The sequence below is a fragment of the Astyanax mexicanus genome, chromosome 3, assembly GCF_023375975.1.
Source record: "Astyanax mexicanus isolate ESR-SI-001 chromosome 3, AstMex3_surface, whole genome shotgun sequence".
Taxonomy (NCBI): Eukaryota; Metazoa; Chordata; class Actinopteri; order Characiformes; family Acestrorhamphidae; genus Astyanax; species Astyanax mexicanus.
The window spans coordinates 54,163,881-54,182,803 of NC_064410.1; the positions used below are offsets into that span (position 1 = coordinate 54,163,881).

The 18,923-nt window shown below is 36.2% G+C and overlaps 1 protein-coding gene across 1 annotated transcript; it reads right to left on the minus strand.

Moving 5' to 3' along the window:
• Positions 1 to 554: 554 nt before the first annotated feature.
• flii (FLII actin remodeling protein) lies at positions 555 to 18,791 on the minus strand. Its single transcript, XM_007247836.4, has 30 exons — positions 18,662 to 18,791; positions 17,006 to 17,116; positions 16,408 to 16,479; positions 16,229 to 16,309; positions 15,197 to 15,282; positions 14,930 to 15,091; positions 14,688 to 14,791; positions 13,643 to 13,818; positions 13,164 to 13,321; positions 12,190 to 12,274; positions 11,938 to 12,085; positions 11,598 to 11,731; positions 10,531 to 10,743; positions 10,130 to 10,309; positions 9,945 to 10,027; positions 9,353 to 9,427; positions 9,180 to 9,263; positions 8,912 to 9,083; positions 8,709 to 8,813; positions 8,379 to 8,570; positions 7,995 to 8,183; positions 6,864 to 7,003; positions 5,511 to 5,712; positions 5,238 to 5,392; positions 5,082 to 5,142; positions 4,447 to 4,575; positions 4,251 to 4,357; positions 4,065 to 4,170; positions 3,915 to 3,980; positions 555 to 3,093 (listed from the first exon to the last, which is right to left on the minus strand). The coding sequence occupies exons 1-30, from the start codon at positions 18,722 to 18,724 to the stop codon at positions 2,959 to 2,961; spliced, it is 3,774 nt and encodes a 1,257-aa protein (XP_007247898.3). The 5' UTR covers positions 18,725 to 18,791; the 3' UTR covers positions 555 to 2,958.
• Between the last annotated feature and the right edge of the window lie 132 nt (positions 18,792 to 18,923).

Sequence of the window (18,923 nt, forward strand, 5' to 3'; positions counted from 1 at the left end):
GGTTCCACAAAAAAGTAAGCCTGGTAAACGGATCCTGTGGACCTTTTAAAAGTCTTCCACACTCCTATACGTCTAAAAACATGGGTCTATCTCAGAGGTCTTTAAATCTACTGACTCTATGCTACATCAGCTGTTCCATACAGTGAGAACAAAATCCAGGACTGCAAACTTAATGTTTAAAAATACCAAGCTTTACATGTGAATCACGGTGAAAAAATAACCTCCTCAGATTTCAATATTTCAAGGAAAAGAGCAAAATATGAAAATCGCTGCCACATAAAGATCTGTCAAGTTCTTACAGGTTTCTGACAGAAGCACAAGCTTATCTACTGAGATTACCTGTAGCACCTTTTATATGTAAAGATATACAATCTCCATTATCTAATATTGAAAATTGCATTAAAACAGTTAATTAACTGAAAATGGCTAATCAATAAATTAATTAATTAATTTAAATAATCTCTCAGCACTAAAAGAGTACCCAAAACTTTGTGTTGATTTTATACTGTTACAGCTACAGACGTTCTCTGAAAATAATAGTAAAACCACAGAGCTGTGAAGAAACTTTTATTTTCATACAAAATACATAAATAGAGCATCTGTAGGTGGGTTTAGAGGCAGAAAATATTTGTACACATACAAACATCTTTATGAAGACAAACAAGCTGCGGTGACATGGAAAAACTGCTAGAAATAACAAAAATAGGGTAAATATATGCATGTGCCTCTCCCAGTCCCTTTGTGATGATGGCAGGAGATTTGAAACATGATAAAAGAAAATCCTTTATGTTGTGTAATGTATTTCCCTATCAACATTCATAAACTTCAAGTGATCCATAAAAAGAATCAGGGCTGCTTAGCCATGAGGGTCTACAGCATCTACTGCCACTACACACCCACTTTAGGCACATTCCTCAAAATATTATTATATTTGCAACACTACGTGTGCTGGGCAGTTTAGGAACAGCGTACAGTAATAGAACAAAAATAACACACAACTAATTATGATATGACGCAGTATTTCTCCTAAAACATCCCAGGTTAGGTGTGAAGTGCCGCTCACTTTCCCAACAGTGAAGCTTTAAGCAGCAGATTGAGGAGACAGATAGATTGGAAACAGCGCGTGCATGCATTTAAAAATAATCAGAGTAAAAACATGCAGTGTGCTGTTTATGGCACCAGCTATTTCTGAAGTTAATTATATATACACAGTCACGTACAAAAGCTTTAAGCACCTGTGGTAAACTTAGAATGGAAAAAATTATGTATATGGGCAGTAATGGTTTATTTGACTCAGTAAAACACTAATATTAGAATATTATGTTATACAAGATGCACCAAATTATTTTTTTTTTCACACATTTTCATTAAGTTTGACACTCTTCACTATTGCATTAGTTAAACAACCTAAATTAATTTTTGTCTTGTCTTTTCAAAAACAAAATGAACACAGATGTACTAACACAGCATGCCATGACTTTAAATTAATTAATTAATTGTCATCAATTATTTGGCCTTTTTTACAGATTCATCCAAAGTGCCCTTTCACCATTTTTACATAATTTTGTTGCCAAACATTCATCAGTAAATATCATTCATTCAAAACGTAATAGGACCTAGAGCTTTTACATTAATTACTTTCTTACTGCCCAAATAAATCCATTTAAATAACGTGCTTGGGTGCCTAAAACGTCTGCACAGAACTGTACATATACACACATCTATATGTTTATGTATTAGTATTTGATGAGACCAAGCTCAGCTTGTGCTTTTAACTGGTAGACATGATAGGCAGTAATCATGTCTCTGCTTTGTCTGTAGACGTGCAGAGTTGAATGTTAAATGCCAAATAAATTCAAACCATGATATAAAACAAGATCAAACAGTAATAAATGTGGAAGTATGAAAGTGTGCAAAATCTTCTTGGTTTCTGCATTTCAATGACATTAAAAAACAAACACAAAGAGATATGCTAAACCATACTGCATTTACATCAGAAGTCAGAGGTTGGAACAATTTGATATTTTTACACCATTTCAAAACATTGGCAAAGAACAGTTAGCTAAAATTACTTGTGTTTTATGGTAACAATTCCCACAGTTATATGGCATTTTATGTCTCAGGTTATTACTGTTAGCACTGTGCAATTAAACGCATTAAACAGCATTTGAAAAAAAATCCAAAGAGAGTGGAACTATGTCTGTAGATAGGAATTGGACAGTGCTCTGGTAGTAAACTGTATAATAATACTAATTTTACTATTGTTAATAAGCTGTTTAGCTGTTCTGAACTCAAAGAGTTGGTAAACCATCCCCAATTTTCCAAGTAGGAAATCCAAATTCCAGAGGCATTTAGATAATCCAGTAAAAATTTCCTACTTGGAATTTGGACATTTCCAACATCCGACTTCCAATGGAACACAGCATCAAATTGAGAACATCTGAGAATCTCACAAGACACAGTTAAACTGGATTAAGGGTTTAACTAACTAACTTTGGGTTCAACATAATGCAGCATCCTCTTCATCTGAACAAACCTGCTCAAGAGTTCAATTCATGTTGGCTGTAAAATAAAAAGCTAACGCCTGAACCCTGCTGTGTAGTACACACACCCTGTCATGTGATTAAAATTCAGCAAACCCGCGTAACACTCTCCCTCAGATATGTTTCATTTACTATCATCCCTCAAAGAATACAGCAACGTCTATTTTACGAGGTAACTCTTACCTAGGTTCAGTGTAATTTCGAGAAGGTCTTCCTCTTCTTTCAGCCTTACACATAAATATAAAATTTAACAATTGCTGGAACATTTAACATTTAAATATATACGAGTTTTAGTTTTTCAAAGAAAGTGTTACTATAACTGCAGTGCACATAAGGAATAGACGGCTTCTCAAGGATATTGTAGAGTATCTGGGTAGTGATGCTCTATTGAATATACGCTCTGAATCTGAATAGTCTATGCAGGCGCCGTCCTGAAGGTGCTCCAGGCGTGGAAACAGCGAGTAAAGCAGTGAGGTTCGTTGCCTTTGCGCACCAGGCGCAGCTTCCTTGGGTGTTCTGCATCCTTGGACCTCATGTGCTGAATGTAGACCTGAACGAGAAGGAGACAGAAAATAGGATGACAGCTCATAGGCCATTTTCCTGACAGGAGCAGTTTTGTTGTATACGATCATGGTAGGGTCAGATAGATACTTTTATTCCTGTAATCTATCAGAAGTTGATCATCTTAAAGTTAAAGAGTGCTCACTTGTCTGGCCTGATACTGACTGAAGACTGACCACAGAACTCCCCTGTTCCTACTATCAAAGTCAGACCAGATGCCCAGCCTCCTGCTACTGCTAGCTGCCTTGAAATAGTTTTACACAGTAGACTACGGACTATACTGACGTTTAGATGGACTAACTATGTACTTGTACTATTTAGCCATCTCCTTTAATTTCACTGATATGATTATATTAGCATAGCTGAACAAAAGAAAAGTTTTATCCATAATATAAACTTTATATATGTATATATATATATATATATAAACTAAATTATGGACTTTTATCCATAATATTTAAGAAGTATGACTTGAGAAGGATGGGTCACCACTGTGAGTCTTGTTGTGTGTTTCAGTCTCGGTTTTATGTACTGTGAAACTCTTAGTGTCATGTAAAGCTGCTTTGTGACAATGATGGCTGTAAAAAGTGCTATACAAATCATTTTTGTTTAATTTGATTATTTCATTTTTGGTTTGTGTGAGGAAGCGTTCCTTTGTTGGTGCTATACAGTCGTCATCTGTCCAGGTGGTAAATTGTGCATTCAGTTAATAAATGCTTAACTGTAATGGGAGTATGGCACGTTTCGCAGTTTGATTAACCCTCGTCCCTTAACTGGGAGTGCAACAAGTAAAGGACGGTGTTAACTCACCTGACAAGCCTTCAGACTCAGTTTGATCTCCACTTGACTTGTCTGAGTGCCAACCCACATGTACACCTGTAAAACAAACACAAATCAATTCCAAAAGCTTTTGTTTAACGAATTTGTTTATTGTGTAAAATGTAAAGCATGTCTCTTTACTTCTTTTCCATTGTCTAGGAGCATGATGTCATCATCAGCCAAATCATCCTGGCAGAAGTCAGAACATTTCTCAGATACTGAAAAGTAGCCCTTTTCATTGGAGCACCTGTACAGAAAATGACATTAATTCAGTTTAAAGCAGACACTTAAAGGAATCAGGATACAGAATTAAATTTCAATCCCAACCTGAAAAGCCTGGCGTATTTCATGTACTCTGCATCTTCATCATACTGTTTCTGTGAGCCGATGCCAACCCAGAAGAAGTTTTCTGGTTCCTCTCCCTCATTTATTACCTGTGGGGTGATTAAAAGTTGTCTGATCCATATCAAGCATTGCATGCATAATGTCTGAATAAGGCCCTGATAAATGTTCTAATGTGTACCTGCTTGCTGTAGGTATCATCAAACATAGAATTCATGATATCCTCTGCCAGTTTAGCTTCATCTGGGTCTGCAGCTCTTCCAACCCAAGTATACACGATACCCTGATTGTCTGTACTCTCGAACGGTACCTATAGACAGGAAACAAATGAGATTCATGATTAGATATTCATTAACAGCTTTAAAACTTTGACTAATGGAATGATAATAGTTTGGTACTGCCAATAAGCCATAGGGAAAGCCAATAATCAAAGGAAAAATCTTTACACAGCTCATTTTACAAAAAAAAATACTTCTATATTGGGGCTATTATGCCCAAAAAAAAATTATGATAAAAGGACCAATAGAAATTCTCCACAACAAATCTTTCTACACTGTCTTCCATTGATTGTAAAGAAGGCTATATCCATTTTGTTCAAAACTGTTATTTTAGAGACAAGTTTTATTTGTATGACTGCTACAATTTATACTATAGTTACACAATAATAGTTTCAGAAATCCCTGATTAAAGCTAGAATCAACTAGAATCAAGTCTTTTTACACTGCTATTTATTACTAATAGTATAATAGCCATGATGAGCACTATTATTTCACATCTTCACCTAAAAAAAAAAAAAACAAATACAGAAAAAAATACCTTCAGTATGAAGCAGAACTCAGAGTTAAGGTTACTGGAATCTGTAGTTATCTGAATGGTTCTACAGAAAGGAAAATGTGTTATTATTTATATTAACTTTTGATATAGGATATTGTGTGCAGATCATCTTCACACGTGTGTGCAGGTAACAGTTACCTGGTGCAGAGGGCACTGCCGTTTGTTCTGATATGATACAGACTAGGCTGCACATTGTCCACTTTAAGCTTCCTCTTCCCTTTGTGGATAATGAACTTCCTCTTGAAGTGTGACAAAAACTTGAGGTTCTCCTGCTGCTGGGTCATCCTTACAACCTGAGATATGTGCATCATGAATATATAAAAATCACTGAGAAAATCTCCAGATATTTTTGCCAGACAGAGTCTCTCAGGTGAATTAAAAAAGGTCAGTAATTCAGTGAATAAAGTATACCTCCAGTTTGCCAGGAAACAGGCTCTCGAACTTCTTCTGCAAGCTGAACGTGAATGTAAGCCACCCCATGTTGGAGGCCTCGCGACCTTGCCAGAAGTAAACCACACACTGGAAGTCCTCTTCTGGCTGCTTGTCCTCATCCTCGGCTTCCTCAGCCTTACCCTTCTCTTTGTCATCCTCATACTCCACTGGCACCCAGTACCTGCACAGCAATGCACAACCAATGAAATGTCAGTGACAGCATTAAATGTCACCAAATCAAATGAATGCTTGTACACTTTTATGAAATAGCTCTGTTATATTGTTAATAGTTTTGAATATTTACAAATGTGTAACAGGCCCTTAAAAGCATTCTGTCCTTTATTTTAAATCACAAAGTTCCTAAGTGACATACTGAACATACTGAGCATCACTACAGGACAATGTGTAAATGTGTGTTTGTTCATCTAACATTATTTACAGAATGTAGGAGTGCTGTGTTAGTGCTTGAGGTAAACTAGCTCCTTTTAAAAAGTCTACTTTTCCAACCATTCTAACAATTAAAACACTTAAATTCAATGATTTACATTCCATATAACTAGTTCTATAATTGTTCTACGATTTCTAGAACAAAATGTTAATAAAAAGGCTTAAAATTGTTGTGCCATTTGATACATCAGAATTTTAACCTTAAAATTTAAAGTCATGTGCCCACAATAAGAAAAAACACGAATGAGCTGTTCACTGAATTTTGAATCAATATTCAGAATTGGACCTGGGATCTTATGGGAAAACAAATGCAACAAAAACTAATTTATATATTTATTATGTTGTCAGGAAAATTGCACACGTAAAACATACCATACGAAGCAAATTACAGTTTATTCTCTGTGATATTGGAAACTGTATATGGATGAAAATTTGATGTACTAGAGGAAGTTGCTGCTTCACAAATTCTACTAATTTCTGTAGAAATTTCATACCATTTAAAATTCTATTGCATTTAGCGACAAGAGCTTTAGTGAGGTAAGGATACTGGATGATTATCACCCCATCTTATTTTAAAAGTATTGGATGGAGCATCATCATTTAAGAAAACAAAGTTCCCCAGCTCCACAGATCAGTTCTGAGTGGCTTTATAACCCTCTAGCCTACACCTGGTTTTAGACATAGTGCCATTTAGTAAAAAAAAAGTAAGTGATACAGTAAATGATAATAACTGCTAATAATTGTACTGTAATATCTCAACTTTTAGGGTCCAGTCTGAACTTTGGAAGCACATGTAGCTTAAGCTTTTCCATATGTTAACCTGAAAGCATGTAGCTGACCTGGAGAAGCTCAAGATATCCCAGCAGGTTATTAAGCTGTACTTACCGGCAAAGGAACACATAGCAGTCCTGTGTGTGAAAGTGTCCAAACTCTTCCTCTGGCAGTCGAGCAAATTTCTTCCCCTCCAAGACAAATCCCTCCATTCCATCCAGATCCTCATTCCATTCCTCCATCATCTGCTCAGCCTGTAGAAAGGTTACGAGTCAGCAAGTCAGTGCCTCCTTCAATCTGTTCAAACACTACTTTATCAAATGTGTGTAAGTCAGCCTTTCTACACAGCAACAATAATATTAAAACTGCTGCTATATACATGGTCAAACATCATGGGAAAGCAGTATGTAAATTATGCATGAAGTGTTATCTCCCTCAGGGGATGGCTTAGGATCACCCAAACTTGTATAAGTTGTGAGGTGCTATCTTGTAAGTGTGGCTGAACACTGGCCAGTGTGCTCATGGCAAGGCTTTGTGAATTATCAGGGTTTGAGCAAGGTCTGCTCGTGGGCACCAGATGAACAGGACATTCCATTTCTGGAGCTGGCCAGGATTTTAGCATTCCTCTTTCTTCATGTTTTATGTGTACCAAGAATGGTACACATTGGGTTTGTTTGTTTGTGTTTTGTGCCATATAAGCAACATATTGGCTATTTTATTGCATCAACAATGTGACATGAGCATCACAGACTCAAATCAGTTTCTTCATATGAAGGACTTACGAGAAATTAAGTATTTTAGCTGGTGGAATCTTTTTAAACAGTTCTTTCATATTTGTAAATTTATAAAAGTTATTTCCGGTGGTTGAAAGTGCAGGGCAGTCTAAGATGTGTTTAATAGTTTGAGGAGTAGCATACTGCGTAGTAATGATTGTGACCGGCAGCTTCTACATAGAACTGACCATGCAAACAAAACGGCAGACTCTACATTTAGTGTAGGAGGCCCCACACGCATATCCCACAAGTCAGTGCAGCACTGATTAGCTACTACAGAATATGACAAAAATCATGGTAAATGATGCACGTTTCTTTTCCAGGACATGTAGCATGTATGTGTATATAATACAATACATTAGAATAGTTTTGAGCTACAGTATTTAGAATTAAAATAATTATTTTGCATATATAAGCCCCCTTATGAAGTTATGAACAATTTTATTATAAGGACACTGTACTGCATGATCACCTCAGACAGGGGCATGGATGGCTGCCTGGGCAGAAACAGAGCAGTCAGGTCAGCCTTCATCTGGTCCTTCTGCTCAGCGTCCTTCTTCACCTTCCCAGATAAGCCATCTGCCTGCTTCACACTCTCAGCATTCCTGGTGTAGTCCACCCTCAACACATCATCCCAATTCTTGAACTTGGATTTGAAGACCTATTGAGATAAAGAAAAAAAAAGGTCAACAACTCTGATCTACAGTCTTGTGACTCTCTCAGAGTTAAATTTGCCTTGCTACAGTAAGACAGGGGAAAATAAATCTCTGAAGGGCACAGAACTGATGCAATAACAAACAATAAAACTATAAAAGACGCTTATAAGATACAGTAACTGCTTCACATAAAGTCTAACCTGGCATTCTGTGCCCTCCAGGTTACGGATGACCACAGCGTGCTTTGGTCGATGGAGCATCCCGCACAGCTCCTGGCCCAATTTCAGGGCAGCTGCTCTTACAAGGCGAGGGGACTTGCGTCCAATCCAAATAAAGACCTCAGACCAGCAGTCCAGTATGTACACACCTTTAGTGTCCAGAAGGCTTTGGAGCTGCAATCACATGATATTTTTACAATTAGTACATTTAAAATAATCTAAAATCAGTGTGAAGTGGAATCTAAAGTGAGTGACAGTAGCTAAATAATACTGTGCAATAATATACAAGAAAAAAATAAATAAATCACATACCAGTCTGAGCTCTGGAAGCACATCCAGTTTAAGCTTCTCCTTGTGTTCAACTGAAAGCTTGTAGTTAATCTGTGGCAGTTCAAGATATCCCAGCCCCAGTCCAACCTATAACCCACATAAAATTATATATTATATTATATTTGTGTTTCACAAATAAATAAGATGAGATCAAGACAACCAAAATTACAATTTAAAACACTTGCCTTGTAGAGTTTAGGTCGAACTGGAGAAAAGTCATCTGGAACATGTTTCTTAATTTCCTCAGGTTGTCCCCCAAGAACTTCCCAAAATTCAGGTGGTTCCTGATTTTGCATCAGTGTAGTAATCTCTGCTTTGCCCTTCCTCTCATTCTTGTTTATCTTCTCTGCAAACAGCCTGTCAGGGGCATTGTTAGTGTTACATATTGAACAGAATCAGAAGAAGGAATGTATATAGCATTATTCAACTGTTTCAAATCTTTAAAAAAAATACCTGGCTTTTGTAGTGCCACTGAGAGTGGCATTGGCTCCCCTCCACACATAGATATCAAGTCCAGTATCCAGCAAGAACACAAATCTGATAAGACAAGGAAAAAAACATTCTGAATATGAGTAATGTCACAGATTGTTATGTATTAAAAAGACTCCAGGTGACCTTCAACTTACCGTGGATCGAGGGAGGATGCCTTCAGAGGTACAGACTCCAATCTGATGTTCTTCTTCCCATAAACACGGTAAAGCCTATCAAAATATGTGGCAAATACGTGAGCAGAAACAAAGCAGAAAGGCTAACATGCTAAATGGAGAAATCTATAAATTATACTTTTTTCTGAACTGATATAAATTATTAATGTATTTTCAAAAAGAGGCTGATAACTGTAATATTGTCCTAATATTAATTTCCAACATATCCAAAATGTGTAATGGAAAGGTATAACACATTTCCAACACAAGACAAATATAATGCAAATGTAATAAACCTAATAAATAAAGATTAAATTGATAACTTGATAACTCATAAATAGCTCTTCTCCTGATAAACCTCTAACTTTGATGATCTATTTCATGAAATAAATTAAAATCAGAACTAAATACAGTGTTTGGAAACATTTAATTTAATTATCTTTAAATAGCTAAATATGTCTGAATAATCTTTTTTATAATAATAAAAAAGATCTGATCAAATAGTTCTCTAAAATCAAGGATTAACTGATTTAGCTAAGCTGCATTTGGACAGATGACTAATCTAGTTCCTTACCTGGTACAGTATTGTGAATCTTCCACAGTGTAGAATCCACTTGCAGTTCCACCTTCAATGTAGGAGATTTCATTGTCAAACACCTGCAATACAGGTCAAATTATTACAACACAGCTGAGAAAAAAAACAATGTATTTATAATTGGTGGTTTTAAAGTGTGCCTAATGAGTGGCTGATCTACTTACTGCACTAAATTCTTCACTTTCATCTCCCATTTCCTCTCTGATAGTCCTGCACTCAGCACCCAGGTAATTGCGAAGATTAACAGCGTGGATAGCAGAGCCTGCCTTCTTATCCAAGGTAGCTTCCTGACCAATCCAGTAAAAGATGTGCCAGTTCAAGGCCCCATTGTCATCTAGAAAAGTCTGACAATGGACAAAATGTACATAGTCAAACAACAATAAGACTTAAATAAGTTACAGGTTGAAGAACACACACAAATTATAAACAGAATTCTACCAAAAATAACATGGCACTGTAGCTCTGTCCAGCATTTGAATGGACTTAAGCTTAAATTATCAGTCTAACATAGTATCCTCATACTCCAAAGCCATAAGCTGAACTAAAAAATAAACAGAAATCAAACCTTTAGGATGATGTAACAGTCTGCCTCGTAGAACTTCCCATGGAAAGTCTCATCCACTTGCACAGGCAAAAAGTTCTCTATCTGCCACACACTGACACCAGGAATGTGTCCCACATCTTCTGTAAAAATCTCAGAATAGTCAAGCGGAGGCTTCTCGAGGTTCTTGTCCCATCGCTTGGACTTCAGATCAGAGTATTTCAAATCTCCATTCTCCTGAAGGGGAAAACCACAAACAAATTAAGTTTTTTAAATATTTCACACACAGATGAAAATGCCTGCATAAGTATGCTAGCCCTGTAAGGGGTGGATAATGCTTCATATTAAAGAGGGATATCAAAACAGCACAAAGACAGAATAAAGAGGTTTAATCCCAAATTACACAATAATACTTAAGTACCGGTACTGCACTTTGCAAGTTACAAAACTAGAGATTCCAAACCTAAATAGAGCCTTGATATGTTTGTAAAAGAACAGTGTTTGAATTAGAAATCTAGTGCTATCTAGCGTAGATATTGTAGACTATTGTAGCACTAGTATTATGACTCATGCAGTTCACTACATAGAAAGTAAGGAAGTATCTGAGGACTATGCCAGAAACATGCATGCATTGTGAAGTTAGCATGTTCATAAATGCTCAGTTTAATCTGGCCATGTGACCATACTGAAAAGAGAGAGCTGCTTTTAAAACCATTCAGAAACAAAGTAAGGACCACTTTTACAATATCAAAGTAGCAAAAAGCACATAACACCAATATTAAAATTACAGAGTTTAAAGTAAGCTTGCGATTCTAAAGTAATTAAATGAAACAAATTAAAACGAACACATTTTACACATAAGAAAATTAGAAACTGCAAAATGTATTGTGCAAAAAAAAAATTTGGGAGATAGATTTATTGATACATTTTAGGGATTCATTTTAGACAAGTTAAGGACTTTTAGTTAGCAATATGTATTTATGACATTTTAGGCTTATAAGGGATATATAGCTACTTTGGTTTTATTGTAAGGACAGAAAGCCAAAACAGGAAAAAAAAAGGCCTAAGAATAGAGTCAGCTCTTCTCTCACCTCAATGGACTTGTTCTTTTCCTGGGCCACATCAGACATGCCTTTCAGAACTTGTTTAGCCTGGTCATCCTGTGCCGAATCCTTCCTTCGCCTTAACCTCATCTTTCTGGCCATTGGATCCCTTGGACTGTTGCCTGTGGAGACAACAGAGTTTACACATCTTAACACAAGCCAACACTTACGCAGACTTCCACAGAGTTTCTGCTGTGCTGGAATCCTGCCACTGTGTGTGTTTACTTGTAAGAGTGAGAGTCATACACAGATTAGGAGTATTATATCAACAACATGCCTGAAACAGGAGGCCATTAAAATAACAATTATAAATCACTGTTTACTCCACCTCCACCAGCTGCAGCCACGGTGGCTGGTGACGCTCCTGCTAATCGCAGTTGGTTCTGCAGGGAGAAGTCTATGTTGTACCACTCGGCTGCTCTGTCCACAGGCTTGGGGGGCATAACCAGGTTTGGATTCTCTCTAACATCTAAAACCTATGATGGAAATATATTATATATTAGTATTCACTGATTCATTGTGATTTTTTATGTTTAAATGGCAGTCAACTTTCAAGTTCAAGAACAGTTTTCGAACTTACTTGTAAATCAGAGAGGAAATGGATGGCCTCTGGTAAAGTAACCAGACGATTTTTATTCAACACCAGCTTCTTCAATTTCCCACACCTGAAAAACAGAAGCGAATCAACAATGAGAAATTTAATCATTTTAGTCACTCATACAGCAGCTATTGATACAATTCTGATTATATTGGGATATTACTCATCTAGAATGTCTGACAGCCAATATAATTGTTGGCATTTAAGAACAAATATGTTTAAATATAAAAAAAAAATGTTTAAAAAAAATGACAGCAGATTGGCATTTGTTAACTGATATGTGAAACTCCTTTACACAATAGTTCATGTTTTTAATAACTGTATTACCTTACGTATTTATGTACAGCATCAAATAAACATAAATACACCCCTCACATTTTTACATACCGGTTTTTATTTTTAGAAAGCATTAAATGATATAAAGCTGTACACTGACTACTTTAAATACAATTTCTATAGTGTTGTTCTATAAAAAGATAATAATAATAAAATATGTTCAGAAATTTGAGGCATGTACTCACTTTTGTGAGATTATATATATCCTCTCCTCCTTCCTCCCTCTCCTATCACTAACCACCACTACTATCATTAATAATAACATTTTCAGTATTTAACAGTAACCATTATCTTTATACAATATATTCTATATACTTAAAATAATCATATTCTGGCTGTTTAGGTGACTCACATCGTTATCACAAGCATAGATTACGAAAATATGCTGATACATGCCAAAGAAGGCAGTGGACATTGAAAACAGGGCTGTGTCCCAAACCACACACTATCACACTAAACAGTATGTTAAAAAAAAGTGCACCACCACTAGACACGTGTTTATTAAAATAGTAAGTAATATATAGAAGTGTGTGGTTTGGAACACAGACATGGATTCCTCCAGAATGAAATTGCATAATATTACATTTCCAAAACACCAGTGACAAGCAGTAGGTTCCCACCTGCAGAGCCCCTCTGGAATCAGCTCCAGATTATTGTTGGCTGCCATGAACTCCACCAAGTTGGACAGCTTCCCAACACCAGATGGCACGCCATCAAAGTCAAGTTTGTTCGAGTTCAAATACAGCTTCTTTAGTTTGGACAGCTTGCAAATAGCAGACTGCAAAACATCAAATTGGACAGTCAGTCAAAAGGGAAAACTACTAGCAGATATAGATCCAATTTTTACTTAGCCATTTATAGAAACTGATCAGCTATGGATATACAGCTGATCAAGTATCAGCTCACGATAAAAATAAAAATACCCTTAAACACACGGATAGACCCATGGTACTCTCACTACTGGAGGATTGTGGGCCAGTTTATTATCATGGTGACCCTCACATAGCAACACATCTCAACAAAGTCTATCTCTTGGTTGTCAGTAACAACAGAACACAGTCTCTGTTTGTGAAGGAAAGCATTACGTGGAGGTACTTACTGGCAAGGACGTGAGCTGATTCCTAGAAAGATTTAGAGTCTCCAGCTGGGTCCACTGGTCTATACACAGTGACAGCTCTGATATCTGGTTGCTACTCAGATTAAGGCGCTTTAAACTGGCCAAAGAATACAGGCATTCTGGCACCCGAGTAAGATCATTGCAGGACAGATCCACATCTGTAAGATTAAAATGATAACATCATTACTCACACACAGACCTTGGTTAACACATTTCTATACAGAGTATCTGCAGGTATAAGTAAATTACATTTAAAAAGAATTTTAAAGACTTTTTAATACCATATTTTTGTATACATTTTTTGAAAAACAAATATTTTACGGTTATCTAACTTTTATAACTTGACACAACCCTGGGCCCACAGTACTGTCTCCACTGGCTAAAAGCAAGTAAAAAACAGCAATAGCCACAAAAAAATACAGCTAGTTTTTTTAAACCAGTATGTGGAAATTGTAAAATGCAATGCATAGTAATTAAACTTGTATATAACCTAACATTTTTTTAGCTAAACAAATTTAAGACCTATAAAGACCTTTTAAGGATATACAGACTAGGGGTGAGCCATATCATATCATACACAATAATACCCCCCAAAAAATATACCCTGAAATATCATTTTAGGGCTGTATGGGCCACCAGGAAACAATTTTCTTTAATGTTTGTAGGAAAACATAAAATTCACACTGTTCTTGTTACCCACTAAACATCTACTAGATACAAATTATATCTGTCCAGTATCATTTATTTAATACTGGATATATGGAGTGCACCATTAGTATCCTGATATGTTAGATCATTCACTTTTTCAAAAAATCTGGAAAAAATCTAAAATATGGGTGTACCATATCATATTGTATGCAATAATATCGCCAAATATATTGTCATTCATTTTGTTGCAGTAGTGTATTCTTGATATTTTATAATTTTTTTATGTTTTGCCAAAAATTATTCTGCAGTGGTAAAAAAAAAAAAAATGGCTTCTTTCACACTTTGTGTGGAATAATTTGTGTGGTTTTAGTTCCAGTACCTGCTAAATTAGTGAGCCCTTCGAGACTTGTTGGCATGTTGCTTTGAGTTCGCTGTGTGTTCCTTAAATGCAGGGTTTGAAGAGCTACCATAGCAGGTAACTGCCTGTTTAGACACAGAACACAAGCAATGTAACATTTATCCTAGGACTTATCAGTCACTGAGAAAACAATGATGTTAACTGTACGTTAACTGTAGGACAGGCTGAAGGTCAGTGACAATCAAAGCTTAAGTCATATTTACCTTAACTGTGCATGCATGAGGGGATTATTGTTGAGAATCAGGGTCTGCAAGTGGACCAGGCGTCTCATCTGTGGGGGCAGGCTATCCAGCTTATTGTCACTCAGGTCCAGGTACAGCAGATCAGTTAAGTTAATGAACAGCTGATTTGGTATGTTATCAATGCTGGAACAGAACACAGAACAGGACAAATAAGGCACCACCAGGAGACTCAGACCACTGACACAAACTATGTAACATACACTCTACCACACATAGATAGAGCTTTACCTGTTATGGCTGAGGTTAAGGACCAGCATATTTCTGGAATTCTCCAAGTCCCTTGGAATTTCAGATAGTTGGTTGAAGCTCAGATCCTAAAAAATGAGATATATGTGAGGTTTAACTTCTCCCTTTACTGAGAAATCAGCCAAAATCTCCTTGTGGACATGATACAAGTACAAACACGTCCATACACTCTTTTTAATGAGTCAGTTCCACTATTTTATGGTGCACCCATTACTGTCACATAAACAAGTCTCAATAAGTACATATTTCTTATAGTATTTTATCCCAGAAATATTAAAAATCCTAATAATTGTGAAAGTTGACGCTATGATAATTTTAGGAGCATTTTATGCCAATGATATATGTATAATATAATAGTTTGAAAGCTGCAAGTTTTTCAGATCAAAATGGCAAACAATTATGTTTCAACTATTTTTAAAATGCTTAATTTTTGTCTATGTTTATAGGTCTCATGAACGAAATATCTTAACTATCTTAACTAAGTTCGGGTGACATTCATTATTAGAAAAACAATGGTAATATTGTCTCATCAATTTTTTTCTGTTATATTGTACAGTAAATCTCTGCACATGTACAACTTGTGTAATTTCAATTAAGGGGTAATAACAACAAAACAAACCAATCTAGAGCCACCATGCATAAGTACAACACCAAGCCCAATGCCATCCAGTAGGTAGAGGGGTCATGAAGCCCTGCAGCTTTAGGCTCTGCAGCAGTAGAACAGACTTCTCTAGATTGCTGGAGCTCAATAAGACTGAGATAAGTCTGAGTGATATTTTTTGATCTATAATTCATCATCTATAATTAGGACATTATCTCACTAATGCTCTCATGGCTGAATGACATCACATCTGCACAGCAATGTAACTGAAAATCTAATATTTAAGGCCTTTGCGGAGGATAAGCGGCTGTTACTGTGGCAAAGGGAAAACAACCCCTCTATTATAATTTTTAATTTTAAAAGTAACTCAAGAGAAGCTTGAAAGAGTAAAAAAAAACAAAAAAAAAACATACCAATACTGAGAGGTCATCCAACTGAAAGATATCATCTGGAACTCCAGAGTTCTTAAGGTTATTCGCTCTGGCTACAACTGCCTAAACAAAGGATTAACATGTTTGATTACTACAAACACATAACCAGAAACTCATACGTAAGAATAAAGCATATTCTCTATTACTGCACTGTGACTTACCCTCAGGTTTGGAAGGCTTGACAGCTCTCCATGTAGCGTCGTAAGACTGTTGTGACTCACTGACAAATGCTCCTGTTTTCAAACATTAAAAAACAGAAAAAGAGTCCATGGAAATTGATGGTCAAAGTGGCATATTATGTGTCCTTAGGTAGTGGAGTATTTGTGATATTTTAATGAAACTCTGCCTACAGAAACACACATAATTTTTTAATCTATTTAACATACAGACATTGAAAATTGCTTGGGTTGTAAAATAAATTGCAAACATACTAATATTGCCTCCCAGACACCTGTAAATTATATCCAATATCACAGAAGTCAGGATATTATTTGCTGGGCACAGCACACACTATACAAAGCAAGTGTGTGATATACGTACTGAGATTGTGACACAGAGATTTCTAATGGTCATTATAATAGTTTGCCTTCTCTACTTTAGGTAAGCAAAGTGAAGGCTGTCAAGAACATATATAAACATATGGTTGAGGTCATGAATTTTGTTTAATTCTTTGTTGAAGTTTGTTTTTGCAGGGTGGAATGTAAGATAAAACATGTATTCAATCCACACAGGAAATCAAGAAAATCAAGAAATCCTTACCAGTTTCTGGAGCGAGGACAGCTCTTCTGGAAGATAACAAAGCCCAGTTCTGTTGAGTTTGAGCCATCGGAGGCTGGTCATGGATTTTACATGTTCTGGAAAGTAGCCCCCCTAGAGAAATATGACAAAAAATGATGACAACCATGACAGCTCCTGCTTATTAGTCATCACCTCTAGACCAAAGCACACTTGACACATTTATTGCTGGCACACACAGTACTTCTGGACAAACGTCCAAACGTTTGGACACATCAATTCTCATTCAATGTTTCCTTTATTTAATTTATTTAATTTATTTTCTATATTGTAGATTAATATTACAGATATAAAAACAATTTAGGGACACCTGGAATATGTGAACAAGTAAAATAAGTATTTGTCTTCAACAATCCCCTGATCAACTGAGATGGTGATATGGGATGAACTGAAGTTTCACAGCGTGAAGAAAAAGCAGCAACTATTGGTCAGCATCTCCAGAAACTCCTTTAAGATGCTGAGAAAACAATTCCAGGTGATTCTACCTCCTAAAGACACTGATATTAAAATACCAAGAGTGTGCAGATCTGTCCTCAAAGCTTAGAAGAATCTAAGAAGTATCTAAAGTATAAAACATATTCTGGTTTAACCCTTTTTGTGCTCTTGTACAGCTTTGATGTATTCAATATTTAATGTACAATGCAATAAAAATAATAAAAGAAAAGAACACACATTGATTAAGAAAAATGGTGTTTCCTAAACGTTTGACTGGGATTGTACAAAAATCACAACATACGTATCTGCTAAAATATGTTATAAGAAGTCTAAAGGTTGGCACTTGGTATGTCTTCATGACAAAGCTTTTGTTTAACAGCTTTATTAAGCACAGTTATATATATATATATATATATATATATATATATATATATATATATATATATATATATATATATATATATAAACAATATACAATACATATGAACATGAATAAAATTATCATTGGGAGAAATGGAAGAACAGTAGTTAGCTAGCTAGCTAGCTAGTTTAGCTTGTCTCTTAACAACAGCTTGACAGCTGCGTGTGGTTAACGTTAATTGTAGTCAACAAGGACGCAGGGGAGCGTTGTCAGCTGTTTCATGGGCTTGGAAAATAATAAAACATTTGAATTTAGGATAAAATAGGTTACTAAATATATACTTAATGTGTTCAGTGTAATGAAGACATGAAGCAACTTGTTAGTTATGTTAAGCTACGCTGTTTGCCAGCTAGCTAGCTTAGCTAACGTAACCTAGCTACAGGCAGCTAAGCTAAGCCTAGAGTATATAACTAGACATTTAACTACGTAGGTAGCAAGTTACCGCATAAGCATAGGACAGCTCCCTATATAAATATATGAACAGCTAAACGTCATTATTTGACAAGTTATCATTTTAGCTATCCAGCTTTACAATCTATGTTAGCTAAGCTAACTAGCTAACGCTACTTCTCTATACTCGCACTGACAGGCAGCTGGTGTCGGCTAAAGCTAACGCTAGCTAGCTAACGCCCAGTGACTTGTATACTGTTGGCTAAGGAGTGTTTTAACAGATATCATCTAAAAAAATCCACTTTTAAACAAAATATTAAAATAAATAATTAAATAAATAAGTCTGTATGATAATAATTAAGCTCCACACTTACTTTAAAATCGTTTCCACTCAAGTCTACTCCCCTGATAAAGGGGAGAACTCCGGTGGCAGCCATTTCTAATTCAGGATGTAGCAGTCAGCCTATTTCTGGCTGAGTGACTGAGTGTGTGTGTGTGTGTGTGTGTGAAGAAGGGAGGGAGTGTGTGTGTGTGTGTGTGTGTGTGTGACCACAGCAGCAGCAGCAGCAGCCGGTGAGTGAGCAGCCCCACCCTCCCTAAGTTAACTTGGTTCAACCCACACTGACTTCACTCAGT

Bases quoted from the DNA above. Each gene is read 5' to 3' on its own strand.
- flii (XM_007247836.4), bottom strand. From the start codon at position 18,724: ATGGCTGCCACCGGAGTTCTCCCCTTTATCAGGGGAGTAGACTTGAGT. The intron at 12,086-12,189 runs GTAAGTTCGAAA...TTTCCATCATAG, and splicing joins ATTTCCTCTCTGATTTACAA to GTTTTAGATGTTAGAGAGAA. The intron at 4,171-4,250 runs GTTGGGATTGAA...TTTTCTGTACAG, and splicing joins AAATACGCCAGGCTTTTCAG to GTGCTCCAATGAAAAGGGCT.